Source organism: Caretta caretta, chromosome 24 (assembly GCF_965140235.1).
Source record: "Caretta caretta isolate rCarCar2 chromosome 24, rCarCar1.hap1, whole genome shotgun sequence".
Taxonomy (NCBI): domain Eukaryota; kingdom Metazoa; phylum Chordata; order Testudines; family Cheloniidae; genus Caretta; species Caretta caretta.
The window spans coordinates 18,116,369-18,133,364 of NC_134229.1; the positions used below are offsets into that span (position 1 = coordinate 18,116,369).

Sequence of the window (16,996 nt, forward strand, 5' to 3'; positions counted from 1 at the left end):
AGAGACAAACCAGAAATGCTCCTGCTGGAAGGTTGTGGCGTAAGGTGTCTGTTTCTGGGGAACCAGAACGATCACACACAAGCACCACTGTCCCGGAGTCCCCGGGCGATGCTCTGGACCTGCTCCCTACAAAGCCAGGCAGGACTCTGGGGCAGTCGCCTTTCTGTGAGCAGCCTGTCTTCAGGACACACAGCTCACCCGGCTTCCCCCTTCCTGGGTCTGACCTCGGAGCATTCAGCATCCTCTGCCGCTCCCTGCGCTTCCCACAGCCAGTCCACCCAGGCGGGGTCCTGGGGAAGCCAGAGGGTCCTGCACCCCAACTCCACAGTCAGACGGGACTATCAGCCAGCCAGTAAAACAGAGGTTTATTAGACGACAGGAACATGGTCTAAAACAGAGCTTGTGGGTGCAGAGAACAGGACCCCTCAGCCAGGTCCATTTTGGGGGGCAGTGAGCCAGACAACCACGTCTGCCCTTCACTCCATGTCCCAGCCAGCCCCAAACTGAAACTCCCTCCAGCCCCTCCTCCTCTGGGCTTTGTCCCTTTCCCAGGCCAGGAGGTCACCTGATTCCTTTGTTCTCCAACCCTTCAGCTTTCACCTTGCAGGGGGGGAAGGGCCCAGGCCATCAGTGGCCAGGAAACAGGGTGTCGGCCATTCTCTGTGTCCAGACCCCTGCACACACCTGCCCTCTAGGGCTCTGCAATGATCATACACCCTTACTCCACCCCCTAGATACTTAAGAACTGCCTAGGGGAAACTGAGGCACCCCCACACTATTCAGAGGAAACATTAAGAACAGTCCCACTTCGTCACAACCACAAACAAGGGGGAGACAAAACAGGCTGCTCACTATGGCAACGAGGGACAACTTAGCCCACCTTGTTCCAGGCTGTTTCATTACAAACTGCCTCTGGTCCCACACTTCCCTGCAGAGCTCCTTAGACTGCCAGCAGGACCAGAAAACCCCACAAACTCCCCTGACCCCACTCTTAAAGTGATAGCTTGCCACTGCAATCCATCCTTGAGACGCCACGTCCAGCTCCCTGCAAAGCGACTCTCAGACACACACTACTTTCAATAGCGTAGGGATCCGAGGGCCGAGACCAGGGCAACCCCTTATCCCCTTGGAGAGCCAAAATCCTTCTGTGTCCTGCTCCCCAGAGAACAGGGTCTGGATCCCTGCGCCGTCACCCCAGATTCCCCAGGGGTAGGAGGAATTGTACTGACCTCTCCTTCCCCACCGCCTTGGGTCATTCACGTTGCCACAGACCATCAGATAGACCATCAGCCATAGACTGGGGGAGGAAATTCCCCCTCCCTCCCGGCGGCAGCTACTTCTGCTCTCTCCCTCCCCCACCCCTGAGCACTGCACTTGGACACTTCCCACCTCTGGCGGGTGTTGCAGCATTGACAATGCTTCGCAGCTGCCTCAGTTTCCCCACCTGTGGTTGGGATCTCACCCACCCTCATGCTCTGTTCTGCCCCATACTCCCTGACAAGGGGGGGACAGAGCTGATTTCCTGGTCCCAGCTAAAGGAGTCCAAGAGTCTACGGGGGAGTCAGAGAGTCCCCTCTCCAGCGTGGCAGCAGGCGGCTCTCTCCCCTCACCCCACCCTCAGTCTCAAGCAGCTCTTTGCCCTCGCTGGGAAGAGAACTGGAGCGCAGCGATATTTGCCTTTTGATATGACCCCATTTGCATGCTGGCTCTTGCCTTCATCCGCAATCATAGAATCATAGAATCATAGAATATCAGGGTTGGAAGGGACCCCAGAAGGTCATCTAGTCCAACCCCCTGCTCAAAGCAGGACCAATTCCCAGTTAAATCATCCCAGCCAGGGCTTTGTCAAGCCTGACCTTAAAAACCTCGAAGGAAGGAGATTCTACCACCTCCCTAGGTAACGCATTCCAGTGTTTCACCACCCTCTTAGTGAAAAAGTTTTTCCTAATATCCAACCTAAACCTCCCCCACTGCAACTTGAGACCATTACTCCTCGTTCTGTCATCTGCTACCATTGAGAACAGTCTAGAGCCATCCTCTTTGGAACCCCCTTTCAGGTAGTTGAAAGCAGCTATCAAATCCCCCCTCATTCTTCTCTTCTGCAGACTAAACAATCCCAGCTCCCTCAGCCTCTCCTCATAACTCATGTGTTCCAGACCCCGAATCATTTTTGTTGCCCTTCGCTGGACTCTCTCCAATTTATCCACATCCTTCTTGAAGTGTGGGGCCCAAAACTGGACACAGTACTCCAGATGAGGCCTCACCAATGTCGAATAGAGGGGAACGATCACGTCCCTCGATCTGCTCGCTATGCCCCTACTTATACATACTTAATCATAGAGTGGAGGAGTGGGGCTGGGTTCTATCTCAGCTCTGGGACGGGAGTGGGGGTCAGAGAGGGGGCTGGGTGAGAGCCAGGACTCCTGGGTTCTCTCCCTAGCTCTGGGAAGGGAGTGAGGTCTAGGGGTTAGAGCACCAACAGACCAGAGGGGTATCACTTACCAAACGCTCCTTAAAGTTTTCCTGGCGTGAAGCAGGAGGCTGACTCTGCAGAGTGGAAAAGCTGAACCCGTCTCTCCTTCCGCCCTGTCACACGGGGTCTGTCTCTGCCTCTCTTTATAGAAGGGCTCAGATACCTGCTGTGATGCAATACAGGAACTTACATGGATTTCCACAGGTCGCCTGGTTTGACGAAGTGGGACTGTTCTTAATGTTTCCTCTGAATAGTGTGGGGGGGGCCTCAGTTTCCCCTAGGCAGTTCTTAAGTATCTAGGGGGTGGGATAAGGGTGTATGATCATTGCAGAGCCCTAGAGGGCAGGTGTGTGCAGGGGTCTGGACACAGAGAATGGCCGACACCCTGTTTCCTGGCCACTGATGGCCTGGGCCTTTCCCCCCTGGGAGGTGAGAGCTAAAGGGTTGGAGAACAAAGGAATCCAGTGACCTCCTGGTGTTGGATCATATTAAAGAAGTTCTGTATTAAAATCACAAATGAGTTTGGTTCCCCAGAGTTTAAATTCCAGGGTATTACTAATTAAGAGGTCTCTTGGTTTTTGGTACTGTTTCTCTCCCTCTATGTATGAAACTTGCAAGCTGCTAATTGTGTTAGTACATTCTAAGACAGAGTCTGTTCTCAAAGCAATTCACAGAGAGAGAGACTCAAAGCAATACTCTAACAACAGAAACAGCACCCAGAGACTCCCCGCCCTTTTGTTGTATTAACCATTGTGATTAAAATAGAGATAGAGGATGTATGTGGATGGATGCTTGGTGTGGATAATAACTGAATGATCAGGGAGGTGCCAGCCTAAGAATCCAGTGTCCATCGGCTGAAGAAGGCGTCAAGTGGAAATAACCAGAGGACCCCACCCGGAGGGCAGACTGGAATCCACCCAACAGCCTCAAGAATGGGAGAACCAAAGAACAAGATAACATCTTGGAGCCGTCAGGAATGTGCTATCTGCTGATTGATTCAGCAACAGCATGATGAAGCAATTCCCATAGACTGGCATAGGAAGAAATTCCTATAAAAATAGACTCTAAAAAGTGAGAACTTTGGGGTCTGATTCTGCAAACCAACTTCCAGGAGCATCAGATGAGCATCTGACAAGGCCCTGCTCCCTCCTCATGTCCAGGCCACCTGGCCAGTGGCTTGGAATGAGCAACTCTAAGGCTGGTAACTATGATAACAACCTTGCAGAACCTGTGTGTGTGGGTGTGTATGTGTGTGTGTGTATGTGTGTGTATGAATGAATGAATGTGTGAATAAATATGAAATTGAATGGAATGTTATAGCTATAACTAACTGCTTACTAGGATTCTTTCTGTATTCACAATAAATGTGGTATTTTGCCTTTTTCCCTTTAATAAGATCCTGCCGGTTTTTATTTTATTGGTACAACATTTTGGTGGAGAATTGCGAAAGGGGGAATATTGGTAAAAAACCTCAGTTATTGTAAATATTGGTGTGCACACCGCCAGCTCTAGTGAGCTAGGCATTTCTATTAGGTTAAACCAGACCTGCTGGCCTCCGAGAAGGTAGCAGGAAAAACAGATTAAACCAGACCTGCTGGCCTCCGAGAAGGTAGCAGGGGACCTGCTGGCCTCCGAGAAGGTAGCAGGAAAAACAGATTAAACCAGACCTGCTGGCCTCCGAGAAGGTAGCAGGGGACCTGCTGGCCTCCGAGAAGGTAGCAGGAAAAACAGATTAAACCAGACCTGCTGGCCTCCGAGAAGGTAGCAGGGGACCTGCTGGCCTCCGAGAAGGTAGCAGGGAAAACAGATTAAACTAGACCTGCTGGCCTCCGGGAAGGTAGCAGGGGACCTGCTGGCCTCCGAGAAGGTAGCAGGGAAGAACAGGTTAACCGGACCTGCTGGCCTCCGGGAAGGTAGCAGGGAGAAATAGGTTAACTGGACCTGCTGGCCTCTGGGAAGGTAGCAGGGGACCTGCTGACCTCCGGGAAGGTAGCAGGGGAAAAACGCATAGATTAAGCTATGATTTCAGAATCTAGGCTGTGTCACTTGCTAAGTAATACCAGCAGTGACAAAGAGATTGAAATATCCATGTTAAGATGTTTAAAAGAAAACAGGGTAAGCCAGTACCAGAGGGAGGAATGGAGTCAGAAGGAACTCCAACCTCACCTTTTGTTAAAGAAATTACACCTTTTAAACAAATCCTTCAAAAATGTGGGCACAGTCCTTGGACTAAACAAGCCCTAGCTGATGTCTGCACTATTTCGGACCTAGAGGATAGATTGGCTCAGTATATCCTCATATACAAACCTTCTAGTGCTGCCAAAAGAGATGCAGCAGCAATTTGGTTGTTGTGGGAGGCATGTAAGGATTCTTCCCTCCGCTTGTCTTCATGTAAAGAGGAAAAGGCACAAACGGAAAAGGGAGCAGACAATTGGAAGGTGCTGGCTACAAATACCCAAAGTCAGATGAAAATAGTGAAAGAGGCACTCCAGGAATGCAAAAAGAGTGAAAAAGTTAACTCTGCAGAGGCTGGAGGGAGGCAGGTAAAGGGGGAGAAGGTCCTATGTACGGCACCCCCAGGCATAATTACAAAGAGAAAAGAGAGTAAAAAAAAAAAACAAAAAGTTAACTCTGCAGAGGCTGGAGGGAATTAAGCAGTTAAACTTTGTATTTCACCCAAACAACTTTTAACCGAAAATGTTAAAAAGGAAAAGTGTTAGAGCATTCTTGGTTTCTTTGCAGCCATTCTGAAAGAAAAATGGGCCCTTTTCCAAAGGAATGTCTGTAAATTAGCCAGGCAAAAATAAACTATCTGATTAAAATCATTTGACTGGACAATTTAGTCAAATTTGCTAAAAGAACATAAGAGGGTTCTATTGGAACTTAACTGCCTCAAATGTATAAAGGGAATGTAAGATGTAAAAAACAGAGCAGTGTGGAAGGGATGTTAAGGAAAAGAAAACGTGTATGTATCTGTCTGTGTGTGTGTAAATATGTAAAGTTCTAAGGACCAGTTAGTTTTGTTTTTGTTTTAAATAATGCCACTAAAAATCCATTTGACTCTTTAATTCAAAGTTGCAAAACTGACCGACCTTTTTGCTAGACACAGGTAATTAGTGTTGTTTGGCTTTGGGATTTGGCATTTAACCCTTAAAAGGTAACTCAATGCTTTACAAAATTTAAAATGTTTTTAAGTTGTGGCTGCAGCAGGGCAGTCAAAATCAGGAGAATATATAAAAAAAAAATTTGGATTCTTTTTGTTTGTTTTTTGTTTTTGTTTTTGTAACAAAATAGCAGATGAGAGTTGTAGTAAAAAAAAAAATTAAAAAAAGACAGTGCCTCTCTGAAGCAACAGCAGGGGTGAGGTGCACAAAACAAAAAGAAGCAATGTTAGAAACACTGAGTCTTAAAATGGCTCTGAGTAATCAGACTGTCACTTTGATAAAGGTACATGAAAACTCTGTAAGCAAAAAAAGAAATAGTGACACCTTATGTAAAAATGGATCTGGATAATGTTATAGAAGTTAAACTATGGAAGAAATGTGCATTTGCCCCAGAACATGTGCAGGGTATATTGTAGAAGGGGCAAAAGAAATGCAAGCATACCATGCTACTTCATTAAAATGCTATTAGGGCTCCAAAGGGAGCCACAATAGGTTGGGTTTTCTTTTTCAGATTGCTGTGTGTTTTGGAAGCAGAAGTTAAAAGTAATCAAAACTCTGGTGAAAGTTGATTGTGTCCCTTTTAAGATAGAGTCTCTGAGCTGCTGATGGCTTTAAATCCAAAAGCAGGAAGTTTCTGTGAAAATGCAAATTACCTAAATGATAAAGGAAGGAAAGAACTAGCAGCACAAAGGAGCTGCAGATAAAGGACATACCTGGTCAGCAAACAAATTGTCTAAATAAAAGGCATGGGATAACAAGATAATTTTAATAAATTTAATGATAATAAGTATCCCTGTAACAACGTATAGTGTGTATGATTTTTGGAAAAATCCTTTAAGGTCGTATGGTAATGATGCTTCTCAGTTATTACCTGTAAATAAAACTTAAAGCTTAACACAGCAGGAAAAACATTATAAACTTGGTCTGCTGTATAAGAAGGAAAACTCAGGGATTTAATGACTAAACAGTGGGATAATTTCCCCATAACCCTTAAAAGATAAAAGCCTTTGAAACCTGGCCTGCCTATAGAACAAAAACAGGAAAATATGGGGGCAATTTCTCTGTTTTGCCTGCAATCAGCAAGGGTATTTGTAAAAGAAATATTTTAAGCAATAATCTGCCACCCCAAAAGGGGTAGAAACATGTTTTTTTGTCTTTCAGAAAATCAGGAAAAGCTGCCAGCTGAAAAGCAACCCAATACCATGAATCTACTGTCACAATAGAAATTGTGTTCTGTGTTCTATGTTTTGTCTTGTGTTTTGTGTTGTTGCTAGCACTGTTTTGTGTTTAAAAAAAAAATACTGAAGACCTGCAGGAACTTAAAAATAAATTAAGCTTTCTGTCCCAGCTACAGGACAGCCTGATACAAAAACAAGTACATGCCAATGTAGACTTGGTCCAAATTGGTCTGGGTAACCTAAAAGGCCAATGGAATCTTTAGTAATGGCTTAATACTACCACATGGCTTATCCATAAGAAAAAAAAAATATTAGAAATAGGAAACTACACAGCCATAGCTATGGGATGCACTGAAATTCAGATACTTGCACTAGCTACTTTGGAACACAAAATGTTCTGGGTCATATTGGGAAATATTAAGGGTTTGATGCGTTTGTTAAAAAAGAAAGAGATCATTGTTTGACACTTATCAATATGAATGGATGCAATATGTTTCCACTATTGTAAACCAGACTTGTTAATGGGAGAAATTGTTGTCAAAATTGCACACCAACAGTCCCTGGAGGCAAAGGTATTGAAGGTTAACCCACTCCCCATATTACACATGGGATCCTTTTGGCTACCCTGGACCTTGAGCCAGTGGGCTGGGGAGGGAGGGAAGCTATTGGACACTAGAGGTTGTACTGAATGGACTCCTCAAAAGTGGGTGTGCCTCACCTTGCCTGTTGCCCCAGAACCTTGTAGTAAAGATACATCACTAGGATCATGTATGTGGCATGAATTGGAATCTCAAACTCAAATTGCCTCACAGTACCTTCTCTTGAATAGGCTACATAGAAAGTGACACTGACGATTATAAATCTTAGTGTCAAAAGGGGGATTATGTTGGATCATATTAAAGAAGTTCTGTATTAAAATCACAAATGAGTTTGGTTCCCCAGAGTTTAAATTCCAGGATATTACTAATTAAGAGGTCTCTTGGTTTTTGGTACTGTTTCTCTCCCTCTATGTATGAAACTTGCAAGCTGCTAATTGTGTTAGTACATTCTAAGACAGAGTCTGTTCTCAAAGCAATTCACAGAGAGAGAGACTCAAAGCAATACTCTAACAACAGAAACAGCACCCAGAGACTCCCCGCCCTTTTGTTGTATTAACCATTGTGATTAAAATAGAGATAGAGGATGTATGTGGATGGATGCTTGGTGTGGATAATAACTGAATGATCAGGGAGGTGCCAGCCTAAGAATCCAGTGTCCATCGGCTGAAGAAGGCGTCAAGTGGAAATAACCAGAGGACCCCACCCGGAGGGCAGACTGGAATCCACCCAACAGCCTCAAGAATGGGAGAACCAAAAAACAAGATAACATCTTGGAGCCGTCAGGAATGTGCCATCTGCTGATTGATTCAGCAACAGCATGATGAAGCAATTCCCATAGACTGGCATAGGAAGAAATTCCTATAAAAATAGACTCTAGAAAGTGAGAACTTTGGGGTCTGATTCTGCAAACCAACTTCCAGGAGCATCAGATGAGCATCTGACAAGGCCCTGCTCTCTCCTCATGTCCAGGCCACCTGGCCAGTGGCTCGGCATGAGCAACTCTAAGGCTGGTAACTATGATAACAACCTTGCAGAACCTGTGTGTGTGTGTGTGTGTGTGTGTGTGTGTGTGTGTGTGTGTGTGTGTGTTTGTATGAATGAATGTGTGAATAAATATGAGATTGAATGGAATGTTATAGCTATAACTAACTGCTTACTAGGATTCTTTCTGTATTCACAATAAATGTGGTATTTTGCCTTTTTCCCTTTAATAAGATCCTGCTGGTTTTTTTTATTGGTACAACACTGGCCCGGGAAAGGGACAAAGCCCAGAGGAGGAGGGGCTGGAGGGAGTTTCAGTTGGGGGCTGGCTGGGACATGGAGTGAAGGGCAGATGTGGTTGTCTGGTTCACTGCCCCCCAAAATGGACCCAGCTGAGGGGTCCTGTTCTCTGCACCTGCAAGCTCTGTTTTAGACCATGTTCCTGTCATCTAATAAACCTTCTGTGTTACTGGCTGGCTGAGAATCACGTCTGACTGCGGAGTTGGGGGGCAGGACCCTCTGGCTTCCCCAGGACCCCGCCTGGGCGGACTGGCTGTGGGAAGCGCACGGAGCGGCAGAGGATGCTGAATGCTCCGAGGTCAGACCCAGGAAGGTGGAAGCCGGGTGAGCTGTGTGTCCTGAAGACAGGCTGCTCACAAAAAGGCGACTGCCCCAGAGTCCTGACTGGCTTCATGGGGAGCAGTTCCAGAGCATCGCCCAGGGACTCCGTGACACCTGGTAGAGTCCATAAGTTTCTATTCCTCTCACCAGCCCTGCCCACCCTTTGGGTATCTGTGCACACTGACAAATCCCCCTCCTTTCCTGCCGGGAAATTGAATTAGAGGTTTCAGAGTAGCAGCCGTGTTAGTCTGTATTCGCAAAAAGAAAAGGAGGACTTGTGGCACCTTAGAGACTAACCAATTTATTTGAGCATGAGCTTTCGTGAGCTACAGCTCACTTCATCAGATGTAATTAATTAGAGGAATGTGTGATACCAACTCCCCTCGGAAGGCTTGAGGTGGCAATGCAGGGTAGCAGGTCACACCAGGGACAGGGTGGCAGGACTCCTGGGTTCTGTTCCTGGTGCCATGTTGATTAAGGGCAGGATCCTTGGATCCTACTCCTGTCCTCGGGACAAGCGGGATCCAATGGTGAGGGAAGTCGGGGTGGGAGTCTGGACGCCTGGGTTCTATAGACTGGAAAGTGGGTCATAGTAGGGTTGTAGTAGCAGGATTTTGTGTTTGTATTTTGTATAATTTAGAACGAAGGACAAAGAATAATAATGTAGCCTGCCTTAAATGTATTGAGGTATGATTTGTCCATATTCTGCCAGCCACCCTTTCTGAAAGCAGGAAGGAACGGCCTAGTGGGCTATTGGTAGAGATGCATCAGCCAGAATCTTGTGTCTGAAGCTGATTTCAAGGCAGTAACAGACCTTTAGGATCACCACTTGGTTGTAGGTTTAAAATTAGCATTTTGAAGTAAGTAAAAGAATGCCGTGATTGTTTTCTCCTGCATTGCAATTTGATGTTCCTGTTCAAATGCTCCATGTAAATCAGTCCTGTTTTGCGTGTGAATGAGGAATGTGTGTGTTAGAAGATAAGTTTTAGAGTAGCAGCCGTGTTAGTCTGTATCCGCAAAGAGAACAGGAGGACTTGTGGCACCTTAGAGACTAACAAACTTATTAGAGCATGAGCTTTCGTGAGCTACAGCTCACTTCATCGGATGCATAGAATGGAACATATAGTAAGAAGAAATATATACACATGCAGAGAAGTTGGAAGTTGCCATACAAACTGTGAGAGGCTAATTAGTTAAGATGAGCTATTATCAGCAGGAGAAAAAAACTTTTGTCATGATAATCAAGCTGGCCCATTTAGACAGTTGACAAGAAGGTGTGAGGGTACTTAACTTCAGGGAAATAGAGTCAATATGTGGAATGACCCAGCCGCTCCCAGTCTCTCTTCAAACCCAAGTTAATGGGATCTAGTTTGCAGATTAATTCAAGCTCAGCAGTTTCTCCTTGGAGTCTGTTTTTGAAGCTTTTGTGTTGCAAAATTGCCACCCTTAAATCTTTTACTGAGTGGCCAGGGCAATGCCCCTCTGCCATGTACATTGGCCAAACTGGACAGTCTCTACGCAAAAGAATAAATGGACACAAATCTGACATCAGGAATCATAACATTCAAAAACCGGTAGGAGAACACTTCTGGCCACTCAGGAAAAGACTTAAGGGTCCAGGCTTAGCCGGTTTGGCCGGGGGAAATCCGAAGAATATCTAGGAACCAGAGTGCTAAACTTCACAGTGGCAGGTCAGAGGCAGGTTGGAAGACCAAACCGAGATGGATGGATGGCACACAAAAGGCTCTGATTAATGCGGACCTGCTACAAGGCAGACTGAAACGGAACAGGGGGACCTGGGGTGTGGGGCTAAGGCGAGACGAACATGTTGCAGCACCCCAAAGTGTCCCGTGCATCTGACTGTGATACAGGCTCTCTGGGAACATCCCCTTCTTATTGCCAGGCCCCAGGCTCCCACAGGCCAGCCCCACGGCTCTGCTACTTCAAGGCTGGGTCCCTGGGTCCAGGACATCTGTTTCGTACCGTGGCTCTTTCAGCAGGTCCCAAAGCGTTTGCACCCACGTTGGAGGCTGAACTGACGTTCTCCTGTGTAGCTCCCAGCCTGTGCGTGCCAAAGTGGGAATTTTCTTAGTGTTTTGTCTGAAGCCTGTGTGTGCCTCAGTTTCCCCCGTGTGTTGCACAAGAATCTAGGTGGTGGGACAAGGGTGTGTGGTTGTGCAGAGACCCCAAGAGGGCAGGTGGGAATGCCATGTCCTCTAGCTGCCTGGGCCTAGACAATGGCTGGACACTCTGTATCCTGACCACAAAGGGCTGGGGCCCATTTGGGCAAGGGCCAGCTGGAGGAGCTGGGGAACAGCGAAAAGTGGAGGCCAGGTGACCCATTGCCCAGGGTGGAGGAGGAGTGGAGGAGGGGCACTGGGTGTGACGGAGGGTGGGCTGCTGGAAGCTGGGTGGTCTCCTGGGTTGGGAATTGGGGGGTGGGGGAGCCCAGGGCTCTGGGTCCCCCCAAGATGGACTTTCCCGAACCTCCCTGCTTACTGTGCTAACAGTCTCTGTTCTACGCTGTGTTTCCGATGACTAGTATCCTGTCTGTGTCACAGGCTGGCTGAGGGTCACTGCTGACTGTGAAGTTGGAGTGCATGGCCCCTTTTGGGGGGCAGGTAAGCCTTCCCCAGGTGTCTCATTGAGGGGCACTCCCTGCGGGGAGCTCACAGTGTGAACAGAGGGCTGAATGCGCTGAGGTCAGAGGCTGGCCCTGGTGAGAATCTGGCCCGAGGGGAGTCACTGCAGGAGGGTCCTGTCTGAATTTCATTCCGAGCGGTTCCTGAGCAAAGAGCTTGGGTGCCCGGGACACTGGGCTGCCTAATTTCCCGACTAGGGTCTTTCTAGGTCTTATCTTAGGGCACGGAACTGCTTTCATTCGAGGGGAGACTAAAATGATTAGGGCCATTCAGCCTGGCAAAGAGACGACTCAGGGGGGACGCGACAGAGGGCTAGAAAATCATGCCATGGCTTGGGGACAGTCACTAGAGAACTGCTATTTCCCCTGTCCCACAGCACCCAAACCAGGGGTCACCCCATGAAACGAACAGGCAGCAGGTGTCATACAAACAAGAGACCGTGCTTTTTCCCACAACACACAGTTAACCTGTGGAACTCATTGCCAGGGGATGTGGAGATGGGCAACAGTATAAGCGGGTTCAAAAAAGAACGAGATAAATTCCTGGAGGAGGAGAAGTCAGGGGTGGGTCTCTCCTAAATTGCCATGTTCTGGGCACTGCCCCTGAAGTTCTGGATGTTCCACTGTCAGAGACAGGACTCTGGACTAGCCATGGCCGCTCTGATATTCTTAACTGGCTTCTTGATGGCACCACCCACGAGAATTACATTTTTCCCCATTTAAATAAATTTTAAAAAATACAAAGAGTTTGGTCTCCAGTTTGTTTTATTCAGTGCAACAACATCAAGGGGATCTGAGTCCAGCCAGGAGCCGAGAACATGCGGCGGGGCAAGGGGCTAACGCAGGCCGCAGGGTGTATTTGAGTGCAGTGTCACCCGCGGCACTGGGTGGGGATTCAGGAGAGCAGCTTCAACAGGAGGAGCCCAGCGAGGGCTGGGAGGAAAAGCCCGGTTGCTCCTGGAGCCACGCCCGCCGTGCCGGAGGCCACTGTGCATTTGTCTGTGGTTAGATTCGAACTGATCTCTGCAAAGGCTGATGAGCCCACTTTTAAGGGGAGGCACAGGGACTCGGAAACGCAGCCCTTCATGACCATCTGCATTGGGCTTCCACCTGCGTGGGGGTGGGAGGGGAAGCAGGCGATTGTCAGGGGAGCAGCTCCATTCCTCAAGCTGGAGCAAGACACAACAGACTCCCCCTCCTCAGGGCCCCATCCAAACTCCCCCCACCCCAGCCTCCATCTACCCATTTGCTCTGCTCCCCCACAGCCTGTCTGGCCCTGGATGGCTGCCCCCTCTGACACAGACTCACTGTGTGTCCTTGACCAAGTCACTTGCAGCCCCAATCTGAAGCCCGCCAACAACACCTGGATTGGATGAGGCCTGTATTAGCCCAACAGTTCACCTACAAAGCAGCAAGTCAGTGCTGGTGGAAGAAGTGGGATCTCTAAAACAGGTGGTTTTGTAGTCAGTTAAGGCAACATGATGGGACTGCACAAAACTAGGGTCAGTTCCCAGCCCTGCCACAGCCTTCCTGTGTGACCTTGGGCAAGTCACGGCATTGCTCAGTGCCTCAGTTTCCCCACCTCTTAAATGGGAAGAATGATCGCCACTGTGCCTACAGAGATTGCAGGTTCTCTGGGGCACAGACTATATCTCCCTATCAGTTTTTAGTGCCCAGCACAGCGTGGGTCCCTTATCTTCATTGTGGGTCTGCACAGTGCCCGGCACGACAGGGGCTCCCAGGACTAAGCCAGTCCCTACCACGAAGAGTTTACAGACTAAACTACAGACAGGCAACAGCTGGGAGGAGAACCAGAGGCCCAGGGAGGGGGAGACACTGGCCCAAGGTCACACCGGAGGCCAGCGCTGGGAACAGAACCCAGGTGTCCTGATCTGCAGCCGATACGTTTACCTAGCGGCCTCCACCCAGCGTCCCGCTTCTGCCCCACGGGGTGTGGGGGGGGGACGGACAGCGAAGGAAAAATAACCCCAGAATAAATGAAGAGATGTTACCAATCGTTACCGTTCCAACGGCGTCAAGACATCGGGTCTCGGCTCCTGTACACTTGACGGTCTCTTCATGGCACTGCTCTGTGGACAAAGCGTAGCAGCCAGGGCAGCTCCGGCCATTGGGTTTGGTGTCCGCCGGGGGCACTGGGAAGAAGCGGAGCAAACGCAGTCAGCTCGGGGGACGAGCCCCAGGACGGGTCGGGGCCGGGAGAGCAGCTGGGGGCTGCAGAGCTCAGTCCCGGGGGCCCCCTCCAGGGGGCGCTGTAGCTCCGGGGACGCCGGGGGCAGCAGGGGCCGGGGAGGGGTTTGCAGCAGGGAGCCCTGGATCCCGCCCCAGGGTGGGGCCAGCTGGGTTCACACCTGGTGAGCTCCACCCACCAACCTCCACACACCCAGGGTCTCAGTGTTATTCAATGGGGCACCCCCTGCCGGGCGGGAGGCTCAGTCTCAGGAAGTTAACATGGGGTAGGTTCCAGGCATCAGGAGGTGCAGGGGGATCGAGGCTGAGAGGCGGAGATGGGGAGATTTACGTGTAACATTGACGGTTTTGCAGGCATCTCCCACGCAGCAGGCGATGATCGTGCTTGATGTCACTTCATTCCCAAAATTCATAGAGACGGGACCGGCTTTACATTGGCTGGACATCACACAGCCCTTGAGAATGGTTTGGGTCTTCATTCCCGCTGCCCAGGAGGAGAAGACAGAGATTTATTCCCCTTCCACTCCCACCCCATCAACGCCCTCTTCACAATGATAGCCCTGTGCCATTATCCTTCCTCTACCCCTGGGGAAACTGAGGCACAGGGAGGGGAAGCAACTTACCCAAGGTCCCGCAGGGCTAGACAAAGCGATTCCAACACCTGGAATCCGGGGGCCCCAGATCTCCTGCCCATAAACTCCTTTAGTTACCAGAGTTTCCACCGGGGGTATGTGGAATGCTGCTGAAATCCCAATACCGGGCATCCCGCTCACCCCTTAGCTAGCCCACGGTGGGAGTCACAAACTAAATGTTCCCCTGCCGATAAAACCTGCAGGGCCTGATCCAGGAGATGCCCTCAAAGCACGCCCTCCGGATTGGGCCCTACACAAAGTCCAGCCGGGGGGGGGAAGAAGGGGGGGGGTGTTTCCCATATACTCAAGAGACCAGTGGACGTGGGGGAATCAGGTTCCAGGGAATGTTTTATTTCATACAATGTGGGGCGGCTTCAACAAAGGAGACAGAGAGACCCACCCGGATCCAGGGGGCCAGGCACAACCGTAGGAGGGGAGGGATCTGGGCTGAAGCCCCCAGGCTGATTCGGGCCAAGTGGGGATTTGAACTTGGCTCCCCCATGACCCAGCTGAGTGCCTAGCCACTGGGGTCTCAGGGCAGCCCCTCCTCCACCACTCTCATCTGCAAGGAAGGGCTGACCCGGTCCAGACACCCAACTCCCGGCGAGGGGTTCCCAGGGGTTCCCAGCTGTGGGCACACCCCTCTCCTCGGCATTTCCTATTGTCTGGCTTAGGTGGCTTCCACTCAGTGTGCTGGATTTTGCGGATCCCATCCAGAGTGGGCCCCTGGCCCACGGGCTGGTTAGTCACCTGGATTGATTCCCAAGCGCAGCTACGGTGGACCCATGTGGCCACCAGAGGCTTCAGTGACAGCCACCGTGATTTTGGGGGTCCCGGAGCCCACTGCCCTGGCACCCGGCTCTGCCCCCTGGAGCAGCACTGTGGGCCCGGTGGTGCTTCCTTAGAGTGCCATAGGACGGCTGGCTCTGTCCGTTGGAGGGAGGAGCTGGCTCTCTCTCCTCTCCCCCTTTGCCGTGATGGAAATAGAAAATCGTTCCCTGATATTTACAACGGCTTCGCTAGGAAAAATGTCCAAGACGCTTTCTTACAGCAAACTCATTCTGCTCAATTCATACAGTTAGTCGCAACCGTGTCCCGTTGGTGGTATTCTACCTAGCACCTCTTCTTTACACAGTACGGGTGTCCGCCTTTACGGACGCGGCCCGTCAAACTGTTGCCAGGATTGTATCTGAACTGTCCAAACTGCAAACCCCGCGAATTTTCTGTGACTGCCTGGGCCTTTCGTTTGAGACCCACTGTTCACAATGCTGAGTCTAAGCCCCATTGGGAGGTAGCCCACAGGGTCTGGCATAGAAACCCAGGAGTCCTGGCTCCCAGTCATTGCCTGTTCGAACCCAGCCACCCCACTCCTGTCCCAGAGGAAGGTGTAGAATAGAACCCAGGAGTCCTGGCTCCCCAGCCTGTTCCCTGACCCATGTTGATAAGGATCCATTTCACCTACCCACTATGACTTCAGTGAGAAAGATGCCACAAAAGTCTTGTCCAGGGGTGCAGGTCTGCATGCTGCCCGTGCAGTTGTTTCCAACTCCAGTACAAACCTCACACTGCAGACAGGCCCCTGGAGAAGGAGAGAGAACATGACAGGTCTAGATTTGTCCCTTCCTTGCCCCCTCACTTTCTCTTGAATTTTATTGGGGATCTCGCCCCATTGACACCAACGGAGCTATGGTCCTTTGACCCAGCTGGGGATCGTGCAGAAATGCCTTTCATATTGTCTTGAGCTCATGTTAGTGAGATTCAGATCTGCTGCCTTTCAGACAAACTTGGGGGGGGGGGGGGGAAATCCCCTTTCAGGAATATCCTTGGTCTCTGGCCAGCTCTGAAATGTGTCCAGTCAGGACACATTTCTAGGGATTGAAAGAATAAATATTCCTCCCATTTCCAGTCATCTCCTCCTCGGACGTTGTCACTCAGACGCTCCCGGCTCAGCCCCGGTTATGCTGTGGCTGCTTTTCGGTTACGTTCAGGAACAGTTCTACACAACAGGCAGCTCTGAGCTGTTGGTACGTTGGAGACGTTAGGAAATCAGCCCCTGTAGGAACAGCCCCCCCTCACCCGTAGCCAGGAGAGCAGCGAGGATGCAGACAGCAAGAGAAGCCTCCATGGTGATGGGGAAGCAGGAGATCGACAGTGGTGTCTCCGATGCAGCCAAATCTCTGGCTGGGGAATTGATCACAGCTGGGCTGAAATGAGATCAGAAGAGAGATTGGACATGCATGATCCGGTCGACAGGGGTGTGGAACCACCGAGCCATTTGCCACAGTTCTGAGGTAGCCTCACTTCTGACCCCTTCGTGGCTGGTATGTTCGTGGCACCCACACAGATAAGTCAGGGAGAAACCTGAATGCTCCTGCTGGAAGGTTGCAGCGTAAGGTGACTCTGTTTCTGGGCATCCAGGACAATCACCCACAAGAACACAAACAAGAGAGAGACAAAGCAGGCTGCTCACTAAACAGTGGGAGACAAAGCAGGCTGCTC

The 16,996-nt window shown here is 49.8% G+C and overlaps 1 protein-coding gene across 1 annotated transcript; it reads right to left on the bottom strand.

Moving 5' to 3' along the window:
• Positions 1-12,450: 12,450 nt before the first annotated feature.
• Positions 12,451-16,695, bottom strand: LOC142069986 (phospholipase A2 inhibitor NAI-like). Its single transcript, XM_075122859.1, has 5 exons — positions 16,574-16,695; positions 15,960-16,076; positions 14,197-14,349; positions 13,670-13,810; positions 12,451-12,767 (listed from the first exon to the last, which is right to left on the bottom strand). The coding sequence occupies exons 1-5, from the start codon at positions 16,620-16,622 to the stop codon at positions 12,553-12,555; spliced, it is 675 nt and encodes a 224-aa protein (XP_074978960.1). The 5' UTR covers positions 16,623-16,695; the 3' UTR covers positions 12,451-12,552.
• Positions 16,696-16,996: the final 301 nt, after the last annotated feature.

What these genes read in the sequence shown, in the direction of transcription:
- LOC142069986 (XM_075122859.1), bottom strand. Translation starts at nt 16,622, where the DNA reads ATGGAGGCTTCTCTTGCTGTCTGCATCCTCGCTGCTCTCCTGGCTACG. An exon ending in TCTCACTGAAGTCATAGTGG is followed by an intron (nt 14,350 to 15,959) that starts GTAGGTGAAATG and finishes CCTCCTGGGCAG; the next exon opens with CGGGAATGAAGACCCAAACC. An exon ending in CAAAACCGTCAATGTTACAC is followed by an intron (nt 13,811 to 14,196) that starts GTAAATCTCCCC and finishes GCTTCTTCCCAG; the next exon opens with TGCCCCCGGCGGACACCAAA.